Source organism: Symphodus melops, assembly GCF_947650265.1.
Source record: "Symphodus melops genome assembly, chromosome: 2".
NCBI lineage: Eukaryota > Metazoa > Chordata > Actinopteri > Labriformes > Labridae > Symphodus > Symphodus melops.
This window is the reverse complement of record NC_136692.1, coordinates 21,644,323-21,669,097: the sequence shown is the minus strand read 5'-3', so window position 1 is coordinate 21,669,097 and position 24,775 is coordinate 21,644,323. Positions and strand designations below refer to the sequence as shown.

The 24,775-nt window shown below is 43.9% G+C and overlaps 2 protein-coding genes across 3 annotated transcripts in view; both read left to right on the top strand.

The window, feature by feature from the left end:
* LOC306820094 (ras and Rab interactor 2-like) overlaps window positions 1-24,775 on the top strand; it is a 272,812-nt gene that overhangs the window by 98,409 nt on the left and 149,628 nt on the right. The window lies entirely within an intron of this gene.
* Window positions 135-23,838, top strand: LOC306820097 (STE20-like serine/threonine-protein kinase). Its single transcript, XM_079337776.1, has 18 exons — window positions 135-1,192; window positions 3,968-4,132; window positions 8,523-8,571; window positions 8,788-8,937; window positions 12,225-12,297; window positions 12,480-12,674; window positions 12,813-12,894; window positions 14,342-14,473; window positions 15,299-16,015; window positions 16,111-16,241; window positions 16,478-16,601; window positions 18,272-18,451; window positions 20,294-20,423; window positions 21,161-21,285; window positions 21,662-21,853; window positions 21,978-22,103; window positions 22,323-22,436; window positions 22,720-23,838. The coding sequence occupies exons 1-18, from the start codon at window positions 1,043-1,045 to the stop codon at window positions 22,864-22,866; spliced, it is 2,982 nt and encodes a 993-aa protein (XP_079193902.1). The 5' UTR covers window positions 135-1,042; the 3' UTR covers window positions 22,867-23,838.

Genomic DNA, 24,775 nt, shown 5'->3' with positions numbered 1-24,775 from the left:
GAGCATTGATCACGTGGCACGTTAACGCATGTCAATATTTTATTATTATCATTATCATTATTGAAATAGCAGATAATATTAATTTTCTGGACCGTTTTAAACTTAGAATTACTGTATTTATTTATTTATTTATTAACTGTAAAGCGTATTGGGTATCTCTTTGTGTTTCGCAAAGGATTGTGGGACATGAAGTTTCAGTAAGGACACAAAGAATCCTGACAGCTTTGTTTATTTTTTTCGGGGGACGCCGGTCATTGGAGAGATTAACATTGCAAAGAACAGCAAGTGTAGAGCAGACTTTAAGATTTTAAATAATATCACCGTGAACAGTCAAAGCCAGCGTCAAACTGCACGTTGTCTCCTGCGCGGACGAGGGCAGCAAAAGATTGATTTTCCCCCGCCAAACGGTCAAGCACGAGGAGCGAGAAGAGAAAAGAACCGAGCTCGAGCTGCGCGGAACACGTGAACGCGCACCGACACTAAATCCGCTAGATTACTAAACCCGTCCCACACCAAGGAAAAGATGACTGTTTTTACCTTTTTAACGAGTCTTACTGACCGGACAAACTGAAACTGTTATTTACACCTTGAAGGAAACTAATGAATAATTCAGTGGAATATAACTTCTTTGAAGGACTCGTCGGTTTTTAAAGAAGACTCTCAGGATTGTCGGGCCAAGTCGGTCGCCAGGAGTTGACACAACGGCGAGCTTCACCTACTACTTTGCGTTCAAATAAAGTATTGTTATGCGGATCTCAAACGCTGCAACACTTCCAGGTTAACCTTAAGTTATTTTCTTCGGGGTTCACATCGACCCGTGATGTGAGAAAGTGCTAGAATCTGGACTTTGTTATAACAGTGTCAAAGGCTAAGCTAGGTAGGTAGTGATCCTAACTAGTATGAGAGCAGCACCGTGTGGAGCAGGCAGATATTAATAACTGATGAGACACATGTTACTCCAAAGACTCAGACCCAAACTGCTCTGCTCTTTCGAAGTTGAATTGCTATTTTAACTTAATGACTGGATGAAGCAGGATTCAGTATGTCATTTTTCAATTTCCGTAAAATATTTAAATTGGGGGCCGAGAAGAAGAAGAAACAGTATGAGCACGTGCGCAGAGATGAAAATCCAGAGGAAATATGGGACATCATCGGTGAACTGGGAGATGGAGCCTTTGGAAAAGTGTTCAAGGTAGGTCATGTTTCCTGTAGGTTTTTTCCCTGTTTAGAGGATAGCTTTCCCTCCCGTGTTTATTGTGGTGAAATGGGACAGAAGCTGAACCCTTTGTTAGCAAACAATCCTCTTTTTGTAGACCGATATAACGTGAGAGCAGGGCCACAGCTGTGTGGTTTTGCTTTGTCCCACCCACCAACCATCCCCAAACAGAAGGAGCAGCCCTGTGACAGAGCTGATCAGGTCAAATGTTATGACTGATCAAGCTCCCTTTCATGCTCGTCTGACCCCATTCAATTCAAAGAGTCCATCAGTGTGGACGTTTCAAAGGAAATGAAATGTATTAAAAACAGAATGTAAACATTAACACTACTTGACCCCTTCCTTGAAGTACAAATGGCAGATGTGAATGTCATCAGTAGTGAATAATGATGTCACTGATCTCCTTTAGCACAGCTGATGACTTACTTTTCTAAAGCTCCATCACTAGCATACGTATTTGTCTTTATTGCAGATAATTCAGCAGTTATTTGTTTGGTAGCTGATATTGTTCATTTTGAGATGAGTGCAAAAAAATATCTTCACAATAGATTGTTCATTTCCCCTACAACAACATAGCAGACTGCCATCTCAAACAATAAGTTAACTGGAGGGTATTTAATCATTTATAGTCACATAGTGATTGTTTCAAGAATGATCCAACATGCACTGACAAACTACATAACATTGTTTATATGCGTAACTGTCACAATCACACTCACCTTTTCTTATTGTGAAACATTTACACTAGTGTCGTCAGCAGACAGATTTAGGTTGAACTCCAAAGTTGATGCATCTAACATAAATGTCATTTTATAGTTGCCCATCAGGAGCAAACTTGACTTTTGTGAATTTTTTTTTAAAAGTACCAATAAACCATCAGAGTATCTTTATCCTACATTTACAGAGGGATGATCACGTGTCAAAGCAAACCCTCTCATCATTTTCATAGTGCTGTGTTGTTTGGTTGGGTCCTAATGCATATCAGAAACGCATCAGTTCACTTGTTGGACGAATGGTTAGTTAGATGGAGAGGGAGGGTCTCCACCATCTCTGATTTCAGGAAGTCTGCGTCTAACAAATGCAATGTGCATCTTCTGTTTTCTTCTTTGTTGTCAAACAGTATTTTAAGACTCTTTGAAACAGTTGGACTGAATCAAGATCCCGAGCTGGGCGTCCTTGATGTCATACTTCCATCTTCACAGACTATGATGTAATCATGTGTCGCCGATGAATTTCCCCCGCAGGCAGAGAGCAAGGTTCACATGAAACAGACAGACAGCTCAGCGGAGCTGTTGTGATGCTTAGTCTGTGAAACGAACAAAACAATGTACAGGGAAGATAGCAAGAAAAGGATGCTGTGTATAATAATGCAAACTTACACACAATGAAGACCATAGACATGTTTGAGGCTTTCATGATTCATAAAATAAGTTGATGGAATTACTTTTGAGCTTGGAGAAGATGTTTGTTTTTTTGTTTTGTTTTTTTAACCCTTTGTCTACTGAGGAAATTCAAAAATGACTTTTTTTGTAGTTTTTCCTGGTTGACCTTGAAGTCTGCCATCCTGGACTCCTTTAGAAAACCCTTCAAACGACGACAAACTAATAACAAAAGCGAACTTTAACTTGAGTGTAGATTGTAAAAACAAGCTCATTTAATGCTAGCAGCTGCTCAAAAAGAAAACCTTTTTTTTTTTTTTAAACTTGAACTGTTTCATTCAGATTGGCTTCGACCTACAATTCATACTCTGAAATCAGAGTTTCTTCACTGCTCCCAGATGGCTGATGCAGCCGCATTAACATCCATGGGGGTACAAACACATTGACTGCTGAGGAAGCTGCGGTTTTTTTGAGCAGGAAGAAGAGTTGTTTTGTGTTGAAAGAGTAGAATCTGGTGGCGGCAGAGACTGGTTAACTTACAAAAATACCTGATCGATGTTTGACTTTATCGGAGGCAACAAATTGTAAACGTAAAATATAATATCTGCACAACTTCAGGAAGAAGTCAAATACATAGTGACGACACAAATCCTGAATCATCTTCCATGGAAGCTGCAGTTCATGTTTGTCCTGCTGGAAACAGTAAAGTAAAATAAGCTATGTATTTCAGAGCACTGATGCATTATCAGGACAGTTCACGCGCGCGCGCGCGCGCGCGCGCGCGCACACACACACACACACACACACACACACACACACACACACACACACACACACACACACACACACACACACACACACACACACACACACACACACACACACACACACGCACATGCACACTGAAATACTAGCAGTATTTATGAGGTACGTTTCTAAAAGTAGTGTCAGGCTCAACCCGTAACACAGGCAGGTCACCAGGAAGTGGCTGCATCCCATTTCACAGCAGCAACTTCATTGAGCACATCCTGCCGAGAAGCCAAAACAAACAGGAGGAATTTCCACTTGAAGCAGAAATGTCTGATGCTCTGCAGACTTCTCCGGACCTGCAGCAAAGCACACATTGTTCATGTGCTTGTTTTAGGCTTTACTAATGGTTGTTTGATTGTTATTGTTTTTTTATTGTTACTGTTGCGGGTCATGAGTCAAGCCCATTTAAAGTCCAACTTTATCGAAGTCTTTAAGACGGCATGATAGTGGATGAGCTGCAAGCCCCCCCCCCCCCTCTCTAAAGCTCAGCATAAAAGACGAGAAAGACTTTTAAGTGCGTCCTCTGCCCAGACAAGGATCTAATACTTTTGTCATCCCGCAGGCTCAAAACAAGCAGACAGGGATCCTCGCTGCAGCCAAAGTGATTGACACAAAGACGGAGGAGGAGCTGGAGGACTACATGGTGGAGATCGACATCCTGGCCTCTTGCGACCACCCAAACATCGTCAAGCTGCTCGACGCTTTCTACTATGAGGGCAAACTCTGGGTGAGTGCTGGAGGGCCGGAGCAGTCAGCTGCTCCGTGAAGGTCAGAGGGAAACATGCACAGCAACAGGAGTTTGCTTTGACCAAACTAAATCCTGTAACACACATCAGGCATGTCTTGAAGTTACGGATTAGGAAGCAAACACAAGTATTCAGCACGTCGGCTTGTCGAACGGGAAACGAATCAAACGTGTGTTAAAGTGAGTCATTGTGCGTAGTCGTTTTATTCTGTTTGTCTTGATTGTGTTTTTCAGGGCTCAGATTTGGCTCTCACATCGGGCTGTGAGAAGTTTTTGCAGTTCCAGCGTTTCTCTTCTTCTCCTCTGTTTTATTGTTATCAAATGGTTTGGGCCAAAGTTCACACGAGCAGCAGCTTTCTGAGCTGTTAATCATCATACCACTTTATTATCCGTCTTCTTCTAATGAGCTCATTTTTCTGTTTTTTTTTTTATTCCAGCGGCACACCAGCTTTTTAAGTGTTAATGTTTCCCTGAAGGATTGACAGTCGGGTGATGGGGAACCCTGTCGTGCACGCTCAGCGGCTCGGACACAAACCTCTCTAAAGACTTGTCAGGTCCTCGTTATGAGCTCGTTATGATTACCTGAGCATTTCATTTCATGGAGCGCTCAGCCCTTTTCCTCTTCATTGTCCTCTGAACAATGGCTCGGGCTCGATGGAGGCTGTCTGTTGATTTGAATCTGGGCGTGTGCCCCCGCACGCCACCTGTTTGTGCAGAGTGAAGTTCCTCACAGAAGATTCAGCAACGAAAGGAAGAGAGCGGAGAGCGTTTCTTAGACACCTCCTCCCCGAGATGAAAGACTTTATCCCACAATTGACAGGAAAGTCCGAAGGCAGCTAATTGTGTCGTTGTTTACTCAATCCTGTCACCTATTGACCTTTTTAATATTTTATGCTGCCTTATCCAGCGATCTGATTGGACAGGAGGCTTTCAGTGAGCGCTGAGTTCAACATCACTTTAAATTCTCTCTCAGCTGTCAACCACAGTTGGAAATGAACGTTTTTTTTTTCGCCATCAAACTCGGCTGAGTTTGAACTTCCGTGTAGGTGGTGCAAGCTAGTATTGTTGTAACAATGGACACAAACAATCTTGGGGTTGCTTGGCAACAGGCACATTTCAGTGAAATTTTTAATTGGTTGAGTTGGCGAATTTGTGCTTCTTCCTCAGATTCAGTGCTTGTTAAACTTTTGTTTTTAAAGTAGACACTGCAGCGTCGGCCTCCTGCCTGCGTCAACGTCACCGCAGAGCTGACGTTCACTTCGTCGTCTCCTCTCGGGGGATATTGTTTAGATGAACTTCACATCCACAGCTTTTTTATGTTGCTTCTGTTTTCATCCTTGATGGGCTGTTACGCGTGTAGATGAGATCCGACGCACTCGTACGTACTACATCCTTCCTTTCTATGAGAAATAGATGGTCCGCCCTTCTCTTAAATCTGTGTATGTGAAGTAGAAGCCGCAGCCCGTGACACGCCACAGTGAGGGTCATTGTGCAAGAGCCGGGCTGCTACAACAACACAACGCCTCCAGTGAAACACCAGAATGGTCCGCTGTCGAAGAGCCAAGACTGACACTTGACCAACTGTATGTCGTGTAAGGGCTTTGTTGTTGTAACTCGAACAGGCTCGATTAGCTAATCTGAATAATAGAAACCCCATTGAACTCTGGGAAATAGTTGGGTGATCTCAAAAGTGAAATATCACATTGATCGATTGAAATGCAGGCTGACGCTGACAAACGTTTGAGTCAACGTGTGAAGCACATTCAGCGTCTCAGTGGTTACAACACTGCAGCTTTACTTCCTGTTCCATAATGTGTGAGATCCAGCACAGCTTGCAGTTGTGTACTTCAGACTTATGTCATTTACTGATCTGGAGAAGAACAGAGGGGAAGTTGATTTTTTTGTATTTATTTTTTTATTCCTAGATTCAGGGTTTTCTAAAACAAGTACGTATGAGCATGTTGAATGTTTTTTTCATGGAGTTTGGAGATATCATCTGGAGCATTCACACTGTTTAAAACATTTGGTGGGATAATAACAATACTGCATATTGAAAAATTGGCGACATTATGAAAGCACAGCTAACAGTGGGCTCGTTCACAATAAAGGCAACAAAACAAAGTTGTGTGATCGGTACGGATCAACCCTCAGGGTAGCTGCATGTGATCTGCCCATTAATTGCCAAATTGAACACAGTCACAGTTTGACTGAGGCTGAAATGTGGATGCAGACAGAGCTCCACCTCTAAAGTAGAAAGGAGAGCGTTGTTTCACTCTGAAGTGCACTGACTGATCCTTATTGACGCAGTGTGATGTAAGAAACAGACGATCCAGCATCAGTACACGGGACAAACAGGCAGCTCCTCAAAACGCCGGGCTGTGAAGTTTAGTTTTGGGCTCTACTGTTTGTCCAGTATTCAACCAGGGCTGCTCGATCATCTCCAACATCCTAACCACGATTGTTTCAGATACATTTCTTTCATACAGAATCTCATCGACACACAACACCTGCATCACGTACATTCATCACACTTATATATATTTTTTACAAACTCTACTTTCTCTCCAGACGCCCAAATGAAGAGAAAAGGCCGTCCTCCCACGTCGTCTGCCTGCTCCACTTTTCAGTCTGCTCAAACCGGCCGTTTGGAGATTTTTAGAGACAAAATGCAGCATGACACGCAGCACATTAACTGTCCAATCTGGATTATCAAGATGGAGAGAAGCAATCCAACCTTAAACTATCTTCTATTCCGTTTTTTTTGTATATATAATTTTACAAACAGCTCTTTCTTCTGTTGATTTTTAATGCACCGGTTATGTCAACATCCGATCCTGTTTTCATGAGCTTTATTCTGTTTTTTTTTTTTGTTTGTTTGTTTTTTTTTTCAATTTTCTCAGAGAAACCAGCATACGATAATACAATGCAGTCATGCGGCCTTTTTTGCAACGCGTTCCTCTCCGTCGCTACCCTTCGCCTCCCGTCTGCCTTTGATTGGCCGAATCGACAAGTTGAATCGACAAGTCGAATCTACGTCGGCGGCCGGTGGCGGGAGTCTCTCTGATTGGCTGTTTGTTCGGAGGCTTCATTCATCTGCAGCTCTCCCACACAGATTGAAGAAAGCTCCTTGAGCCTGCCGCTGTCGCTTTCTTCTTCTGCTTTACAAAGACCAAGGGCTGACTACGCCGCGGCCATTTTTAACTTTTTATCAGAGATTATTCTCGACTATAGGCTACGTATAACACCGTATCCCAACAACAGACACCTGCCGCCTCACACATGTGCAGAACTTGCTTTTCGACTGCAGTCTTTGAGCGTGTTCTGCTAAGGTGACGTGAGGCGACGCCACATGCAGCCTTTATTATCACCTTTAGGTTTTTTGGGGGGGGGGGGGGGGGGGGTTTCCGTCTGCTTGGTGAGTCAGGGCCTTTAGCTCCAGATGCTCTACCTTACTTACTTCCATAATCATGCCCATGAAGGTGCTGTGCCCGTTCACCTTTAATCCTATTTACAGAATAAGGCCTCTGGCAGTATAGCCAGCTAGCTACCCGAGCAGCTGTGTCAAACCTTTTCCACAATGTGGCCCCAACTGGGCCAATCCTCTTACGTCAACAGCCGTGCTCAAAGCTCCTAAGTGCCTCCAGGGGCTCAGCGGGTTTCATTCACACAGGGCTGGGTGGAGGTTCATTCTCAAATTGCCTGAGCTGAGTTTGTAAACAGGGAAGATGATAATGTTGAGTGCATGTGAGTTTTGTACATGTACAATGAATGTTCCAGCAGAGTGTGGAAACACCGCTGCCTGGATCTGAGAAGCTCTGACAATAGATGTGACTGCGACGGCGTTCATTCAGAGCTTTTGTTCACCTCTTTGAAATGAGCTTTGTAACATAGCTCAAGGCTACTTTGATCAGTAATAATAATAATAATAATAATAGGAGGTGTGTCATATTCTTCTCCTCCTCTGCTATCATTGGGGGGGAATTAACTTTTAATTTTGGTCAATGAAATTAAAGGAGGATCAATTCACACAGCTAAGTAAACAGACGAGAGGCTGGACATGAGAGGCAAAAGAAAATATTCTCAGGCATTATCCAACAGGGGAAAAAAACCTCAAAGTCAAAAATAAATAGAGAGAAATGTTTGTGAATTCGATGTGTGCCATCGCTATGTGCCATAGCTTGAAAAAAGTTTGAGCCAAAAAATGGACTGGTGATCTGAAAAGTGAAAGTAACACAACAGGTGACGTGTTCCAAATACTCTGTGTGTGTGTTTGTGTTTGTGTGTGTGCGGTGCGCCCTGTTTTCCATAAACAAATGCCCATGTTGAAAAAAACCAAACATTGACTCTGTTTCTTTTTCCCCCCGCTTTGCAGATCCTCATCGAGTTCTGTGCAGGAGGGGCTGTGGATGCAGTCATGCTAGGTGAGTCAGCGTTTCCTCTTTGCATACAGCTTGTACCTCACCCCCCCACCCCCCTACACACACACACACACACACACGACTCTCTTTATCCATCAATACATCTGAGTGTTGCTGATCCCTCTTTGCCGTCTGTGATTGGATGACACGAGTGAATTCCCGGTTCAGGAATGCTAAGCATGTGTTTGTGTGACCCTCGCCCCCCCCCCCCCCCTGCAGAACTGGAGAGACCCCTGACGGAGCCTCAGATTAGGGTGGTGTGCAGGCAGACCCTGCAGGCCCTGGTCTACCTCCACGATAACAACATCATCCACAGAGACCTGAAGGCTGGAAACATCCTTCTCACGCTGAACGGTGACGTCAAACTGGGTAAGGGGCAAAGTCATATCCTGCTGTCAAGGCCACAAATGACATCCTTTCTTTCTTTCTTTCTTTTTTTATATTCTGGGTAGCTCCAAAGGTTTGGCATTAAAACATGCCTAAAAAAATGTCTGCTGTAAAATCTGGAGTATAAGTCGCACCGGTTTATGAAACACAAAAAGGTTGAAACTGTCTGCCTGTGTTTTGTTCTGTTGTGTTCCCAACATGCACTTTCTGTCCAGCTGAGGAGAGTTTTAAGTTTGCACTCCTACTGGCTTCACTACACAGTGTTTGAGCTCTCAGCCTACAGGGAAAGTTGTGATGTCATGCTGCCCTCCTCCGCCGTGTGCTCCACAAGCTTTGTTAAGGCAACCTTGTACAGAAGTGGTGCAGACAGCCTGCTCCATGTCGTCGTGTGTCCAGATACAACTTCCAACAGACGACGGCTGGGGAGGACGTTTAGATCATGTCAGATCATGTGCAGGTGGAGATGGTGATTTATACTGGTGTATAAGACAGCCCAGTTGTTCTCAGTGAAATAATAGGTATTGAGAGTGTCTTATACACTGGATCAGAAACTATTCAACCACCTTCTCCACCATCTGAACAGTTTCTATTTGGGCGAGACACATATTCCACTTTTTAGATCTTGTACATTTGAACTCGTACCCTCAACCTGAAATTTTAGATTTTAGTCACTGGACGCTTTGAGACAAACTGAAGTCATCTCCGGAGCAGCTAAGGCTCACAGGCCGGCACAAAGAACCTCAGAGAAAACGCTGATTTTTAAACATCAAACTGCTATCACTAAATGTGATTTCAGCAAGAGAGAAGGAGACGTTTGATTTTGTAATCATTCCCTCCCCAACGCTTCAGAAATCTCCCCTCAGAAGAAACCAGAGCTAACTAGTACAAACTTTTCTTGTGTGGTTGACATATCATGTCCAAACACATGCTGTACGTGTTTACTGTACTTTTAATAGACATGTAATCGAGTCCTTATAGCATGAAAACAACTATTTCAAGCATGAATAACTGCTTGTTGTTGTTGTTGTTGTTGTTGTTGTTTTGACTTCAGGTCAACTGGAACAACCAGAATCTATTTGACTGCACTCCGACGTTGGTTCTTTGTAATGAGTTCTGATAAAGCAGACGAGTGGATGAAAAGAGGATCCATGCGGTCAGGGACAAACAGTGTGTTGGAGAAAGTTAAAAGTAAAAAGAAGACGGCTTTGTCCTGCAGGTCGTGGGGTTTTTTTTTCGGACTCTGTCATTTTCAAAGTTACCAAACAAGTGTGTGACATCAGATTGTGTCTTTGGCCAAACTGATGATTTGATCGAATCCTTCCTTGTGATAGGACGATCTGAAATGGCACAAGAAGGATCTGTACAGTGATCCAGCACTGCACTTATCTGAGCTCTGTCATGAGCTTTCAGACAGCTCAGAGGCCCAGAAGAAAAAAAAAAGTTTGTTAGGAGAAGTCACATGGTTGTTCTCATGACATAAAACTTCATGCATGTTTAAAAAAAAAAAAAAAAAAAAAAGTCAGTCATGATGAAGAATGTCGTGCCTCTGTGATGCTTTGACAAAGTGACCGGACTCTTTAAACTGCTTCACATTAGTGTCCTGTTCATCAGCAAATAAAACATGAGAATGAGTCTGCATTAATAATACAATGATCTACAACCCTTTAATAAAGACAGCTGTGTCTCTTTGTCTGCACAGACTCTATGGAAGAGTCATGTGATGGAGGATTTCTTCCCAGAATTCAAAGTCTTTATGCGGGAAAAAGAGAGCCGGAGAGGGAATTCTCTCTCTCAGGGAGCTGGAAGTATTTGAGTTACTGTTTGGATCTAAAATGAAAACATGGCAGCTGAACTGGCATACACGTTTATAGTTTTACAGCAGCAGGGTTGTACTTTAGCCTTTTGATCTCTGAGGGTGTATCCAAAAAGAAAAAGGATCCAGAGAGTCATTGTCGTCAAGTTGGAACTCAGAGGAGGAGGAATGTTTGTTGCAGGTAGCAATTTTGTGTTAAAGTCCAGGTCTTTTTGAAACCGTGTTCTGCCACTCTCATCACTGTTGAAGGACTCTGGATCTCCTTTAAAAGTTTCAAAGTCAGCAGATATTAAAGTCAAAGATTTAATGTACAACTTTTTGTTTTCCCCTTGTCGAGAGTCCTGTTCGAAATGAATCGTGAAGGATGCGACATGAATAACAGGAACCGGTCGGTACCGTGCCTAAGCAGGTTTTCCCCTCAAAGTTCAGTTCATCTGAAAAGTATGAGCGCTCTGTTCTGTGCTTTTAAGAAATCCTGGAGTGTTCTTTCTGTATGAAATGACACAGTCAGTAAAGTAGCTCTCATGTTCTCTTTGTTTGTGGGTACCTTTTTTGTTGTTGTTGTTTTTTTATCTCCTTCTGTTTAGTAAACAAAGCATTTTTCATGTTCACGTTAAGCCATGCATGTGTTTTATCACGACCTTCTGGACAAGAGGTCACCGTGCTCAGGCCCGGTTCATGGTGGAGTAGTGCGAGTGCAGGCCGGGGTGGGGCACAGGACATCACAGCACAGGAGCACTGGGCCTGCTGTGAGAGCACCCTGAATGGTTAGAGAAGGTCAGCAGTGTTCTTAAGTGCCTCAGTGTTTGGGTTCGAGGACACGGGAGGAGTGTTGGTCTTTTGTCCCTTTTTGAGACCTTGTGTGCTTCCTGAAGTGTTTGTGAACGATGTAGATCAGCAGCTTAACGTGCAGTTTTAGAAACATTAGCACGCAGCTGCCCCCGTCATCATGGCCGCTAAAGCAACATTTGAACTTGTTTAAAGTATATTTTTAAAAAACTGCAGTGTGTGTGTGTGGGGGGGGGGGGGGACAAAGATTGTTTTGACCCGCTCCTCAGTTTGTACACTGAGCTTTGTTCACAGCAGATGCAGCTACGTAGCATCAGACTGCTAACACTGTCTAAAGACATGATGACACACAAAGAGGGGCCAACAATGACCTGTTACTCACACACGATGAGGAAAGTGTGCAAACGCAGAGAGTGTTGAGCAGACTCTTTTTTTCAACACTTCAATTCTGAATGAGAACATCGATGACTTTTCTCCACCGACAGGCGCTCTAATGTTCCCGTCACAGAGAATGTTAGGAGCTGGGTTAAACTCTGCCTTCTTACTTTTTTTTTCTTGTGTGTGTGTGTGTGTGTGCATGTGTGTGTGTTTGGACAACAGAAGGTGCCGGTGGTGAATTTTGTGGCTAACTTTTTTTGTTGTTTTTTTCTCCGGTCACATTTTCCAGCCGACTTTGGTGTATCTGCAAAAAACACCAAAACACTACAGAGGAGAGACTCTTTCATCGGAACACCGTACTGGTGAGCGGACTTGGATTTCCTCATCAATTTTCAATATTTTTTGTCCCATTTATTAAAGAAAATGTTTTGGGTTTTTTTTGTTGTTGTTTTTTTTTTAAGTTCGCCGTACAGTTTGCCTTTTTCTTTTTATCTTTCTTGAACATAATGTAATCCTTTTTCCACTTTCCCCCTCTCCCTTTCAGGATGGCTCCAGAGGTGGTGATGTGCGAGACGTCAAAGGACCGTCCGTACGACTACAAGGCTGATATCTGGTCCCTCGGGGTCACCTTGATTGAGTTGGCGCAGATTGAGCCGCCCAATCACGAGATGAACCCCATGAGAGTTTTGCTGAAAATAGCCAAAGCGGATCCTCCGACCCTGATGCAGCCGTCACGCTGGTGAGCGAGTGCCTCAGTGAATCGACGGGGACGAGGGAGAAGCTACCGCCAGCTTCCTGGCTGACGAGTGCTACATTTTGTACATTTTGATGTTTTAAATATTTAACTCGATTGTTTTTTTTTTCTCCATCACTTAAGGTCTCCAGAATTCAGTGATTTCTTACGGCGGTGTCTTGACAAGCACGTTGACAACCGATGGGGCGCGTCACAACTACTCCAGGTAACTTTCACATCAGGGACCTGGGCCCGGCTCGAGTACGCCTCACCCCCTGCTCCAGTTCCTTTTTGTTCAGTCTTGTTGATTCGCTGCACTCGTACTGTGCCCGAGTCCGCTTGGAGACTGCCGAACGACTCGCGTCCTCGAGCGAGTCTGTAAGAGAGGCGAACACAGCCGCGCTCGAACAATGAAGTCGACCTCTTTACGATTTATACAGAAACCATCATATCCGCACAGCAGGGGGCGATATCCTCCCCTGAGCTGCACATTAGTACGCTCGGTGACCCATGAAGCATATTTCTGTTGGAGTTATTATTTTCAGCTCTTGCTTTAAAGGGTCCTTTTAAAAATCTCATCCCGCAGGGTAACAGAAAGGAAGAGACACCTTTTAATAAGCTCTCATTAAAGCGTTAATATGATGCTTATCTCACGCCTTGTGTTATTGATCGCTAAACGCTTGGACGTGCCTCCTGCAGCTCCGCTAATGTTACAGAATCAAAGTGCATCTGTGTGAGGCGTGGAGTAAGGTGAGCAGAGGAAGCAGCGCTTGTGAGTGGGCGCGAAAATAAAGCGCAGAGAGGGACTGAAACGGTGAAATAAACCAAATGGAGAAAATGAAAATGGCATGCGTGATAAAGTTTAACACGTCTGTTTATGAGTACTCCCTGCACTGAAGCTGGCCACGGGGGGGAAGAAATGTTAACACCTGCCATACAGAGAGTAAGCACTCCTGGTGGACATCTGCTTCCCCGCCTGCTGTCAGGACTGCACCCTGTGTCCTCCTGCCAAGACTGACGCTCATCCCTATTCGCTCCAGCTGACGTCAGCTGTACAGGCTTTTCTTTTTCCATCGGGTTTAAAGTGCTCACCAGGTCAGAGCCACTTACTTACAGACGGGCAGTGAGAACACACACACACGCACACACACACAGGCACACAGGCGGACGGATACAGGCACAACTATGCAACGCTCCAGCTAAAGGATCGTGCAACCCAGACGAAGACTCGATGGGCTTGAAAATGCGGAGTAGCGGTCTGCCTCCGATGAGCGTTTTGATATCGAAGAAGCTGCACCTTCTCAGGCCAGCCATCGAATATGTTCAGCAGATCTCTCAGCCTAAAAAGGTGAGGGCTTTACAGCACATGGAGATGCACTTCCTTAAGCGTTATCTTTCATAACATCCGAGTTCACTGATACAAGGATGGATTTACACGCTTTGTTTGTTTGTTTCCTGGGGAAGTATGTGGGACTAAACTTCCAGGGAGGAGGAAGTGTGAAAGAAGGATTCATTGTGTTTGTATATTTACTTTGGTTTATTTTATTAAGAAACGAGTGAAAGAAGGTTTCTCTGAGGTCAGTTTCTGTCTCAGAATGTGCTGTGGTCTTTGTGCTGAACGCTATCGAGTCTGGTTTCTAATCAGGTTATGTCATAATCCATCTTTTGCACAGCATCCGTTCGTGTCCCGGGTTTCGGACAGCAGGCCGCTGAGGGAGATCATAGCTGAGGCGAAGGCCGAGGTTACCGAGGAGATCGAGGAGCACAAAGAGGAAGAAGAGGAGGAAGAGACAGAGGCACATCTGGTGCGTACACGGTTACCGAGGAAACACTTTGAAATACTTCCTGCTTTGCTGACTTCGACGTGATGTGGAAATAATCACGTACGCCGTGTCTCTGACATCACACACCTCCCCCCCGTACAGTCAATCTGTCATTCTGAGTGAGCGTGATCATTATGTATGTGTAGCCCACTCATTGTATCCCACAATGCATTGTGAAAGGTAAGGTTCAGCCCACGCTCACAAGCCAATCAATGGACACCATCAAGCCAGGAAGTGTCATTTGACGTCTCACAGGCGAACCGCAGCACACGTCAATGTTTGGAGACCTTTTTAATAGAAATCTGAAAACCTTCTTCATAAAGAGTGAAAGATTTGTTTTTTTTCCCTAAATGATGATGTCACACACGAGACCAAAGTCTGCAAGCGCCAGTAATGTGAGTTTAGGTTTGAACTTGTTATTTGAAATGACACATTTTACATTTATTATTGTTTAGGCTTCACTGGAACTCCTGCCGTTATTTACCGTTCTCATAGTTCCTCAGCCGGCGTCCAACGAGTGAGACAACTTAGTGTCCAGAATGTTTGAACTTAAATCTCTTTTGGCTTTAAAACGTTGGTTTGATGAAATAATTTAACTGAATGTGTTATCAAAGGATCTGGGCGATAATTTATTTTTCTTTTTTTTTCAACAAAAAAATTTGAAATGGAAAATAATCATCAGATTCACCATTACTTTAATTATTCTCATTCGATGCAGCCCTGCTTTATCCAAACACTTAGTGACTGACGTTCAATCAGCTCAGCCACATTTCTAACTCTGCTCTTGTCCTCTTACCGCTCCGACAGGGTCACAAGCGCGCCCCCTCTGACGCCAGCGTCGCTAGCTCAGAGGATGAAAAGGTCCCGCTCTCGCCCTCCATTTTGGAACCGGTCCCTGAAAAGGTTGAGCCAAGTCTGCCAGGGCTCACACCTACCCAGCTCCCCGTGGCCAACCATGTGCTCGACACAAGCTGTGTGGAGGAGCCCGCCGCCCCTGCCCCTGCTGCTGCTGGGGAACACACTCCAGTCCCGGACCAAGAGGTGGAACAGAAACCAGCAGAGGAGAAGCTTCCAGAAGCAGAAATGGACGATGCCTCCCCGGACACGGAGATCGAAACAGGGATACCCGCTGAGGAAATGCAAAACCTGGAGATAACTGTTGAGGATGAAAAGGAAGTTGACACCGCCGAGGTTCCATCCGGTCCACAAACCAGCACAGAGTCCACTGAGCCTCGAGAGGAGGAGAAGAACGACGCCGGCGGGGAACCGAGCACACCGGCAGATGAGGAGGAAGAGCCGTACAAGCATCTTAACGTGTCACTGACTCTCCCGGGGCGCGATAAAGCTGTCCCCAAAAAGGACGAGGAGGCGGAGAAGACGATCCCAGACAAAGCTAAGGATGACAAAGAGAGAGACTCGGACTCGGGCAGCGGCTCTGCTGCGGATAACAGCAGTGTGGACCTGAATCTGTCCATCTCCAGCTTTCTGTCCAAAACAAAAGAACCAGGATCTGTTTCCATCCAGGTAAAAAGCCCTCAGTCCACAAAGATCGGACGCTCTGTGACACCCTGCGTAGATACAGGAATGCAGCACTCTCTCTCTTTTTCTCCTTTCACTAGGACACCCGGCGCCAGAAGAAGACGCTGAAGAAGACTCGCAAATTCATGGTGGACGGTGTCGAAGTGAGCGTGACGACGTCAAAGATCGTCACAGACAACGACACCAAGAACGAGGAGATGAGATTCCTGAGGTATTCAGCCCTTATTTGCATACACCATGTGCATCAGTTTATGCAAATCTCATGTAAATGCTACCCATGATCCTTTGCTCACACTCTGACTCTGAAGAGATTATTTTTAGAAATGCTCAACTTTTTTTTTTTTTTTTTTTTCTCCCTCGTTTAAACTTGCGTTTGCCACCTTGAACCACTTTCTGCTAAGTAAGACTTGCTTTTTTTTTTTGCTTCGTTCTCTTCCTGTGGTCCAGGCGCCAGGAGCTGAGGGAGCTGCGTCTCCTGCAGAAGGAGGAGCAGAGGGCCCAGCAGCAGCTCAGCAACAAGCTGCAGCAACAGAAGGAGCAGATCTACAGGCGCTTTGAGCAGGAGACCACGGTGAGTCACTCCAAATGTTCACGCTCAATCTGCTCTCACATTTTCTGCCATCTTCAGGCTCATACGCGTCCGGCAGCATGCTACACGTCTGCTCAGAGATCGCTCTCTCTCTTTCCTCTCACGTGGTATCGAAGTAGGGAGACTCAGTAGTGATCCACTCTACATTCAAATGAGTGTGAAGGCAGAAAAGAGCAGCAGCTCTAATCCATCCGACATTATCGATGTAATCAACACGCCCGTCTTCCGTGTAATGATTTACCCAACAATGACCTGCTCAGTGAAAGTATCCACATGACAGACTTTGTACTCCAGAGCTCGCGGCGCTTGTCCATCTTATGTTCAGTTTAGCTTCCAGACATTAGTATTCGCACGTACTCTGTCTGATGGCTGGATCGGTTCATGAGTGCATTGCATGCGTGGATCCAGGTTCTATTGAAGGAAAAGAAAAGCACACACCCGGCTCTTTAAACTGAAAACTGTTTCTGCCCATTTCTGGCTTTTCACTGAACAGGAAGTGTTTTTGTGTGTGGAGCAGGTTTTGCAAAAAGCCAGACGGATCTGGGTTTTTTTGTTGTTGTTTTAACTCCATCTCTTCAGTTCTTTACTGTCTCTGTTTTACTCCTCAGACATCAGAGTCGTGTTGTATAAATGATCCAGTTTAACATCAACAACCTTTCAATCAAATGCACATTCAGCCTTCAGGACTGACCAGTGAATAATAATAACTCGACTGTTGAAATAAATGAGGGTTAAAAATAGAAGGAGAAATCTGAAAGGCTTAGTTGAGTATCAGTGTTTCTTTTATCACCTTCTTTTTGGTTCAAATGAAATGGAAGTTTGAGGCACTCTTCATACAAACAGAGAACTTCTGAACATATATGTTACATTTCTGGGACGAGATGGAGTTCACTTTGCTGCTACGTACGCAATACTTGTCAATTGGAACGGCGTCCAATCACTGACTAGTGTCTTCCACCAAACTTACCCGCGTTGCTGTCATTGGTCGAGGGGAAACACTTTCACTTCCTGCCCAGAAATGTCCTGAAAGTCCCCCAAAACATCTACCATCTATCGATCCAGCTTTCTATGTACACACCTACACCCTCTAAAACAGGGGTGTCCAAAGTGTGGCCTGGGGGCCATTTGTGGCCCTTGCGGCCCCTGAGTTTAATAGAAGAATCAGAAGAATTTTGGCCCGAGGCCTTCATTCAGATGGCATACTCTGTTTTTGTTTTTCCTGTTAGCGAGGGCTGAAAGATATTTCTGAAATAGAAAATGTTCAGTACAATGTTTTTGGGGGTTTTTTGACAGCTTTAACCATTTTCCACATTTTATGACTAACTATGAAAATGAACCGTTGCATACTTCATACAAGCAGACTGTTGTTTAACCATTTAATAACCTGAGCCTAAATACAGAAAGCTCCCCCCCCCCCCCAAAAAAAAAAAACACGTCTGAGTAAAACAGATAATAAGGAGCGAAAAACTCAAAAGTTTTTGATTTCCTTTTTATTAAAGGAGGTTTTTTGGGGGGGATTCTGGTCTACAAATCCTGACTATTTTTTTTTTACGTCAAAATACAAAAAGTTCCTTTACAATATTTTTCAAATTGTAAAAAAAACAAAAACTTAATCAACTTATTCCACGTCTCTGTCTTCTCGTGACTATCAGAGTAAGAAGCGTCAGTACGATCAGGAGGTGGAGAACCTGGAGCGCCAGCAGAAACAGACCATCGAGAGGCTGGAGCAGGAGCACACCAACCGGCTCAGAGACGAGGCCAAGCGCATCAAAGCCGAGCAGGACAAAGAACTGTCCAAGTACCAGAACGTGCTGAAGAACCGCAAGAAAGAGGTACGCCTGTTCCCTGTGGGACAGCCTGTAAACGCTGCCTTCATGGTCGCTTGTTTTCATACTCGGCCTTATAAGTGCAGTTACATAAGCAGCGTTTAGCTGCACAGAAGATTAATCAGTCTGCCTGCCACCTCTCACTTCGTCCCTCAACCACTGCTAATCTATCCACAGCTTTTTGTCCCCTTTATTTTTTCATTGCTCGTGGCTGCTTCCATATTTGCCAAAACAGGAAGTGAGAGTTTATATTATAAACATGTTACAAACGCTCCCATTAAACATATTGAAGAGGATTCGATCGCGGCCCCACCAGAGGAGGTCATGACGGGTTTATTTAGAACTTTGATCCACACTGCGCTGTGTGAGAGCAGCACGCAGGAAGTTCTTCAACGTGTTTATTCATGAGGCTATTTCTCATGTTTTTAGGACATTTTTTTTCTCTTTCCTCCAAACCTTCCACCTACCCGCCCACCTCGTGTTAACGTGTGCCCGATGTTGAGTGCAACATGTGGGAGGGTAATGTGCTGTGATCCACAGGGGAGGGGGGGAGGGTGTCAGTGTTTTCTGGGTGTCAGTGAAACCACGACTGGCTGCACACACACCAGTGCAAGAGCGAGGAAGCTGCATGTTCTGTGATACGCTTCCATCAATTCTCTCTATTAATCTCAAAGAGATCAACATTTACTGCTGCACAAGTTCTGCACGTTTTCAACCAGTGATTCTCAAAGTGGGGTCCCAGCGGAGAGTTTCTACATCTTCACTTTGGGTGAATAGGTTCATATTTTGTGTCCGTGTCAGAGTTTGTTTTGGCTCCAGAGGATCTCATGGGCTCTAATGAAGGCCAAAAGCTTTGAAAGTGTATTCTAAGATTTAGCATTTTCAGAAACACGCAGAGAGCGGAGAGCTCCTCTGTGATGAGTCGGCCCATCTCCCAGTCCTTGATGTTTGCTTCATCGCTCTTCTAAACGGCGTGCAGATAAACTGCCCTACAAAGCAAAAAGGCAGTAACTACGCAGAGTGCAGAACTAAGAAAAAGGACTCTTAAGTTATCACCTCGTCCAGCCTAAGTAGTTGTAGGTATATTATTGGACATGTGGCAGTTTTGTTACTTTTATATGAGCTTATTCTTTGTACATATCAATCATCATATTTTATTTGATATTTTACAGTTACTGTGTTCTTGCTTTGTATTGCTTACCAAAAATGTGCCAAAATACCAAGGGAAAAGGCTCCAACTCCATATTCTTCAAAAAACATTTCATCACAGCTTGTGTTAGATATGATGCATTTAGAATGATGGGAACCATTTGTTTTCCTGAACATGGATGTACTAAGCCCAAAGCCATTTGACCATTTTAGCTCGGTGTTTCACCTGGAATATGTTTCGGTGCTGACATGGCTGCTTCAAAAGTGTTTGGGGGCACAGTTCATTTGGAATAGACCACAGCATTGTGCGACTCATTTAAAGTTGTGTGACGTTACTGTGCAGTAACATGGTTGTGATGCAGGCTCGTAATACAAAGCATGAGTAACTAATATGAAACAGTAATGGCTTTCACTGTGTTTTTGCTTTGTTTCAATAGGGCTTTTTGCAGTTACTGTTAAAAAAAAAAAAAAAAAATCTCCAAAACGATACAAATTTTAGACGATGCATTGACTGTCACGAAAACGATAAGAACTCATTTTTGACCAAAATTGCAGTTACTGCCTTTTTGCTTTGTAGGGCAGATAAAGGTAGAGGACATGTTTCTGTCGGTCAGGAGCCGCACCGATCAGCAGACTTCCACCTGGACCCTTTTCTCATCACTTTTGAACATTTCCGATCTCTTGTCATGCTTCATCCAGGAACAGGAGTTTCTCCAGAAGCAGCAGCAGGACCTGGACAGCGCTCTGAAGAAGATCATCCAGCAACACAAACACGAGCTGGCCACCATCGAGAGAGACTGTCTGAACCACAAGCAGCAGCTCCTGCGAGGTCCGTCCTATATACGCACGTGTTGCTTTCATGTAACGTGGGATAGAAGGGGCTTCTGTTGAAAGCCTCTAAGAAGGAAACAAAAGAACTGGGCCTTTTATCATGATGTCACACTGATGTCAAACTCACTTCCCTGTGCTGTCGGAGGTGTGCGTTCTCTCGTCTTTAGCGTGTTACAGCATTGAAAGTAATCATCCTATATTTAGCCACTCAGATCAGCAGTGAACAATCTCTCTTTTCAGGCAGAATAAATTCTTCCCCTTTATCCCTTTTAACACCAACAAAAGCTTCTCTGGCATGATCGCAGTGAGCAGCAGCCAGTTAGCGGTTAGCGCTCGCTGCTGGTACTTAATCCCCCCCTCTGCTTAATGTGCCAGGAGCCACACAAACAACGCTTCTGAGAAACGCTCAGTGTACCAAGTCACGGGAGGTTGGGACGGTGCTTTAGGAGCCTTTAAAGAGCTTTGAGCGGGGGAATAGAAATTGTAAGATAGTTGGAAGCTTAAAAGCGGAAAACTCATTAGCAAAGTTGATGTCGGTTGACACGAGTATCTGGAAAAAAAATTCTGCGTCTTATGAGGGAAGTTCAGCTAACTCTACGCGTTGTCTCCGCTGCTTCACATCTCGTCGAGCAGCTTTTAAAAAGAGGCGTAATTCCCCCTCGAATTAACCTGTAAACGCTTCTGCTGTGTGGCCGTTCAGCCTCGTCTCATTTCCATTTGTGTCCCTGCTCACAGCTCGGGAGGCTGCCATGTGGGAGCTGGAAGAGCGCCATCTGCAGGAGAAACACCAGCTGTTCAAACAGCAGCTCAAAGACCAGTACTTCATGCAGAGACACCAGCTGCTGAAGAGACACGAGAAGGTTCGTGCCCAATAAGAGCCAAAGCCTTTTCTTTTTCTTCTTTTTGTCCTTTTCTATATTTTATTACTGGCATTTCAACTGTGCCTTTTTTGATGCATATTTTACTAGCTATTTAAATATTGTTTTGATGCATATTTTTTCTACACTTATATTTTTATCTTTTTTTTAAAAAAAATCTTTTTGTGATTTTCTTCTGCTAACCTGCTCTGCTGCTCTAACACAAAATTTCTCCGCTTGGGAGACGAATGAAGAAATATGTTATTTTATCATTAAACCTGTCACAGTTTAGTCTCAAGAAATCAGCTTCCAAAAAATAAAGTGTAAAAGTCGCAGTGGAAGGTCACATCTCGTGTGTGTGTGTGTGTTCCTCTTGCAGGAGATGGAGCAGATGCAACGCTACAACCAGCGTCTGATCGAGGAGCTGAAGAATAAGCAGACGCAGGAGAGAACCAGACTGCCCAAGATCCAGCGCAGCGAGGCCAAGACCCGCATGGCCATGTTCAAGAAGAGCCTTCGTATCACCGGAGCGATCATCAGCGTCGAGCAGGAGAGGGAGAAGGTCAAACAGGTAACAAAGCTTCATGGAGAAGAGAAGTCAATATTACCCCGAGCTGAGTTGGAAAGCCAAAGCAAACGCATTAGTCTGAATTAAGAAACGATGCGTGAAGTCTGATCATGTCTTGGTTGTCCAGTTCGCTGCACAGGAAGAGAAGAGGCAGAAGAACGAGAGGCTCCATCAGCATCAGAAACATGAAAACCAGATGAGAGACCTGCAGCTGCAGTGCGACGCCAACGTCAGAGAGCTCCAGCAGCTACAGGTAGAGATTGAACAAGAACCTTAAACCACACCTGGATTCTTAAATGAAACACGAAATGTTACTTTGAATCTAGCATGTTTCCATGTCACAGTGTAGAGAGAAATATAATTGTTTCATGTTACTTTAAAGGATCCCACAATTTAGCACAAAAAAAAGCATCTCTCCTCCAGCATGAAAAAAAAAAAAAGTTCTTGTCTTTACCCTTTTTGTGTTTTTCAGAACGAGAAGTGCCACCTGCTGATCGAACATGAGACCCAGAAGCTGAAGGAGTTGGACGAGGAGCACAGCCTGGAGCTGAAGGAGTGGAGAGAGAAACTACGACCCAGGAAGAAGGTATCCATTACTCCAGACTAAAAACTACCAGCCTGCAGCGCACACGGAGAAAAAAAAAACAGACTCACCCTGACAGTCATTGAAAAATGTCTTAGCACGGACATTCATGTCTCCTGTCAAGATGAGCTGTGAGGGAACCGTTCTTCTTGCTGTGTTTGTCTGTTTTTAGAGTAGATGTAAAGGGACCTATGTTAAAAAGCATCTTCTTCACTCGATTGAAACACGTACCCGAATGTTTTAGAGACGATCCTATGAAATTAAACTGTCTGTTTGCATCCTTCAGGCTCTGGAGGAAGAGTTTGCCAGGAAGCTGCAGGAACAGGAAGTGTTCTTCAAGATGAGCGGAGAGTCCGAGTGCCTTAACCCCTCCACCCAGAGCCGCATCTCCAAGTTCTACCCCATACCAAGTGTCCACTCCACCGGTTTCTAGGAGAAGCCTACCTTTACATTTGCACACACACACACAAACACACACACACACACTCCAGACAGTGAGAACCGAGCATGCGCTGCCTTGCCCTCATCTTCCAGGGACTTTTGGAGGGTGTAATAACAAGTATCTCTGTTTCTGGACTTTTGGTCCTCAGTCTGAAGCCCTCTTTTTGTTTTGCTCTTTTTCTCCGTTCATTCATCATTTTCACACTATGACAACCATTTACAGGAAATGAAGTAGGATGTTTGCAGGTTCAGTGTTAAAGTCCGAACCCTAAAACCACTGAAGTGAAGTCTTTCTGTCAAACCTCCTTTTACTGATTGAATTCTTTCATTAAAAAACAAATCCAGTGCCTGTAGAGATGGATGTTTTTTGGGGTTTTTTGGCTTTCATATCGAAGTAATTTAAGATGATTATTTGCTGCTCAATTATTTCCTCTCATTTAGATATTTGCACTAATGAAGATCTGGCATTTTTAGACCACTGAAAACATAATGTTAAAGAGCAAACATATCACTTGAGTTGATGCTAAAATAGAATGTACGTCTGATGGAGACATTTGTAACAAACACTCCTTTTGAAGAAACGATAAGATACAGTTCAGTTTGGACAGATAACACTTTGTGCTCTAACTTTAATATTCTCCTGCAGACAGGAGTCTCGTCATTCAAGGTTGAGCTTCAGAATGCCTTCCTGTCCCGAGCACACGACTTTCATTAAGCAACAAGCAGTGATGTAACGGACTGTAAGATGCTGAGGCGAGGTGTTTACATACAGAGACAAAGGATCACTGTAAACTGAAAACTAAGGAAATCACTGTGGTGGCAGAAGGAAAGACTGTCAAACAAGCATGTATGTACCTGTTTGTTGGTGTCGTAGGTTTGACCACTTTGTTTTTATTATTATGAAGTAAAAGATCAATGTATCCATACAATTTATTATTCAGGGATGAATAAAGAATGCAATGTTTCAACGTGTCCATAAATTGTAGCAGGGGTAAGAAAATATCAATTGTCGTGCGTTTTGCGCTATGATCTTTTCTGAAATACAATAAACTATCAAAAACATATTTTTAAATAGTTAGCATTCTAAATGCTCAACAACCCCCCTCCCCACCCCCCAACCAACCAACCACTAGATGGCACTGTTGTGATGTTCATCCAGATATTTGACTACAAATCAAAGTTCATATCGCTGACACGAACGGGTCTGTAGAACAGAGACTCAAAAATGCATACCGGTACAATATTTCAAAATGAAAACCTAACACCTTTTATCATGAGCTGTATCACATTAACAGCTTCACACTTTCAATTCAAAACATTTCTGCAAGACTTTTTCAAAAGTCTTCCTCTGACTTCTCTCTCAATGTATTTTGCTACAAGGTGTATCATGTGTAGGTCTGCTTTTTTTTTTTTTTTTTAATGAAATAATACTGTTTTTATATTAGTATTCTAGCTTATAGCCTTAACACTTCAGAACAGCTGAATGGATATACTGTATACCTGATATGACTGCCTTTAAAGACTTTAGTCTAACTAAAGAATTGATGCCAGCTCATAAACTCAGCGTTCCTTTTCTATGACTGTATGGAAAGTTATGACAGCTGCAGAAATCTTACATTCATATTATCGGCTGTGTGAAAGAGGTGGGAGACCCGTTTTAAGCCCCGAGTTAGGCATAATAACAGTCATCTACAACGCAGATCAAGAGGAAAAAAACAGATGTTTACTGTAATATTGTATTGGATGCTAACTGGGCTAGCAAAAGCTGCACACAGGAGACATTTTCATTGGGCCCTGGTGGTGACCAACTAAATAGAGATAAAACAAACCCTGTTTCTTGTCTCTCTTTTTTTAACATTAAATCTGAGCAAACTCTGTGAACATTGTTCTGTTTTGGGGAT

Bases quoted from the DNA above. Each gene is read 5' to 3' on its own strand.
- LOC306820097 (XM_079337776.1), top strand. From the start codon at position 1,043: ATGTCATTTTTCAATTTCCGTAAAATATTTAAATTGGGGGCCGAGAAG. The intron at 1,193-3,967 runs GTAGGTCATGTT...GTCATCCCGCAG, and splicing joins CCTTTGGAAAAGTGTTCAAG to GCTCAAAACAAGCAGACAGG. The intron at 20,424-21,160 runs GTCCGTCCTATA...CCCTGCTCACAG, and splicing joins CAAGCAGCAGCTCCTGCGAG to CTCGGGAGGCTGCCATGTGG.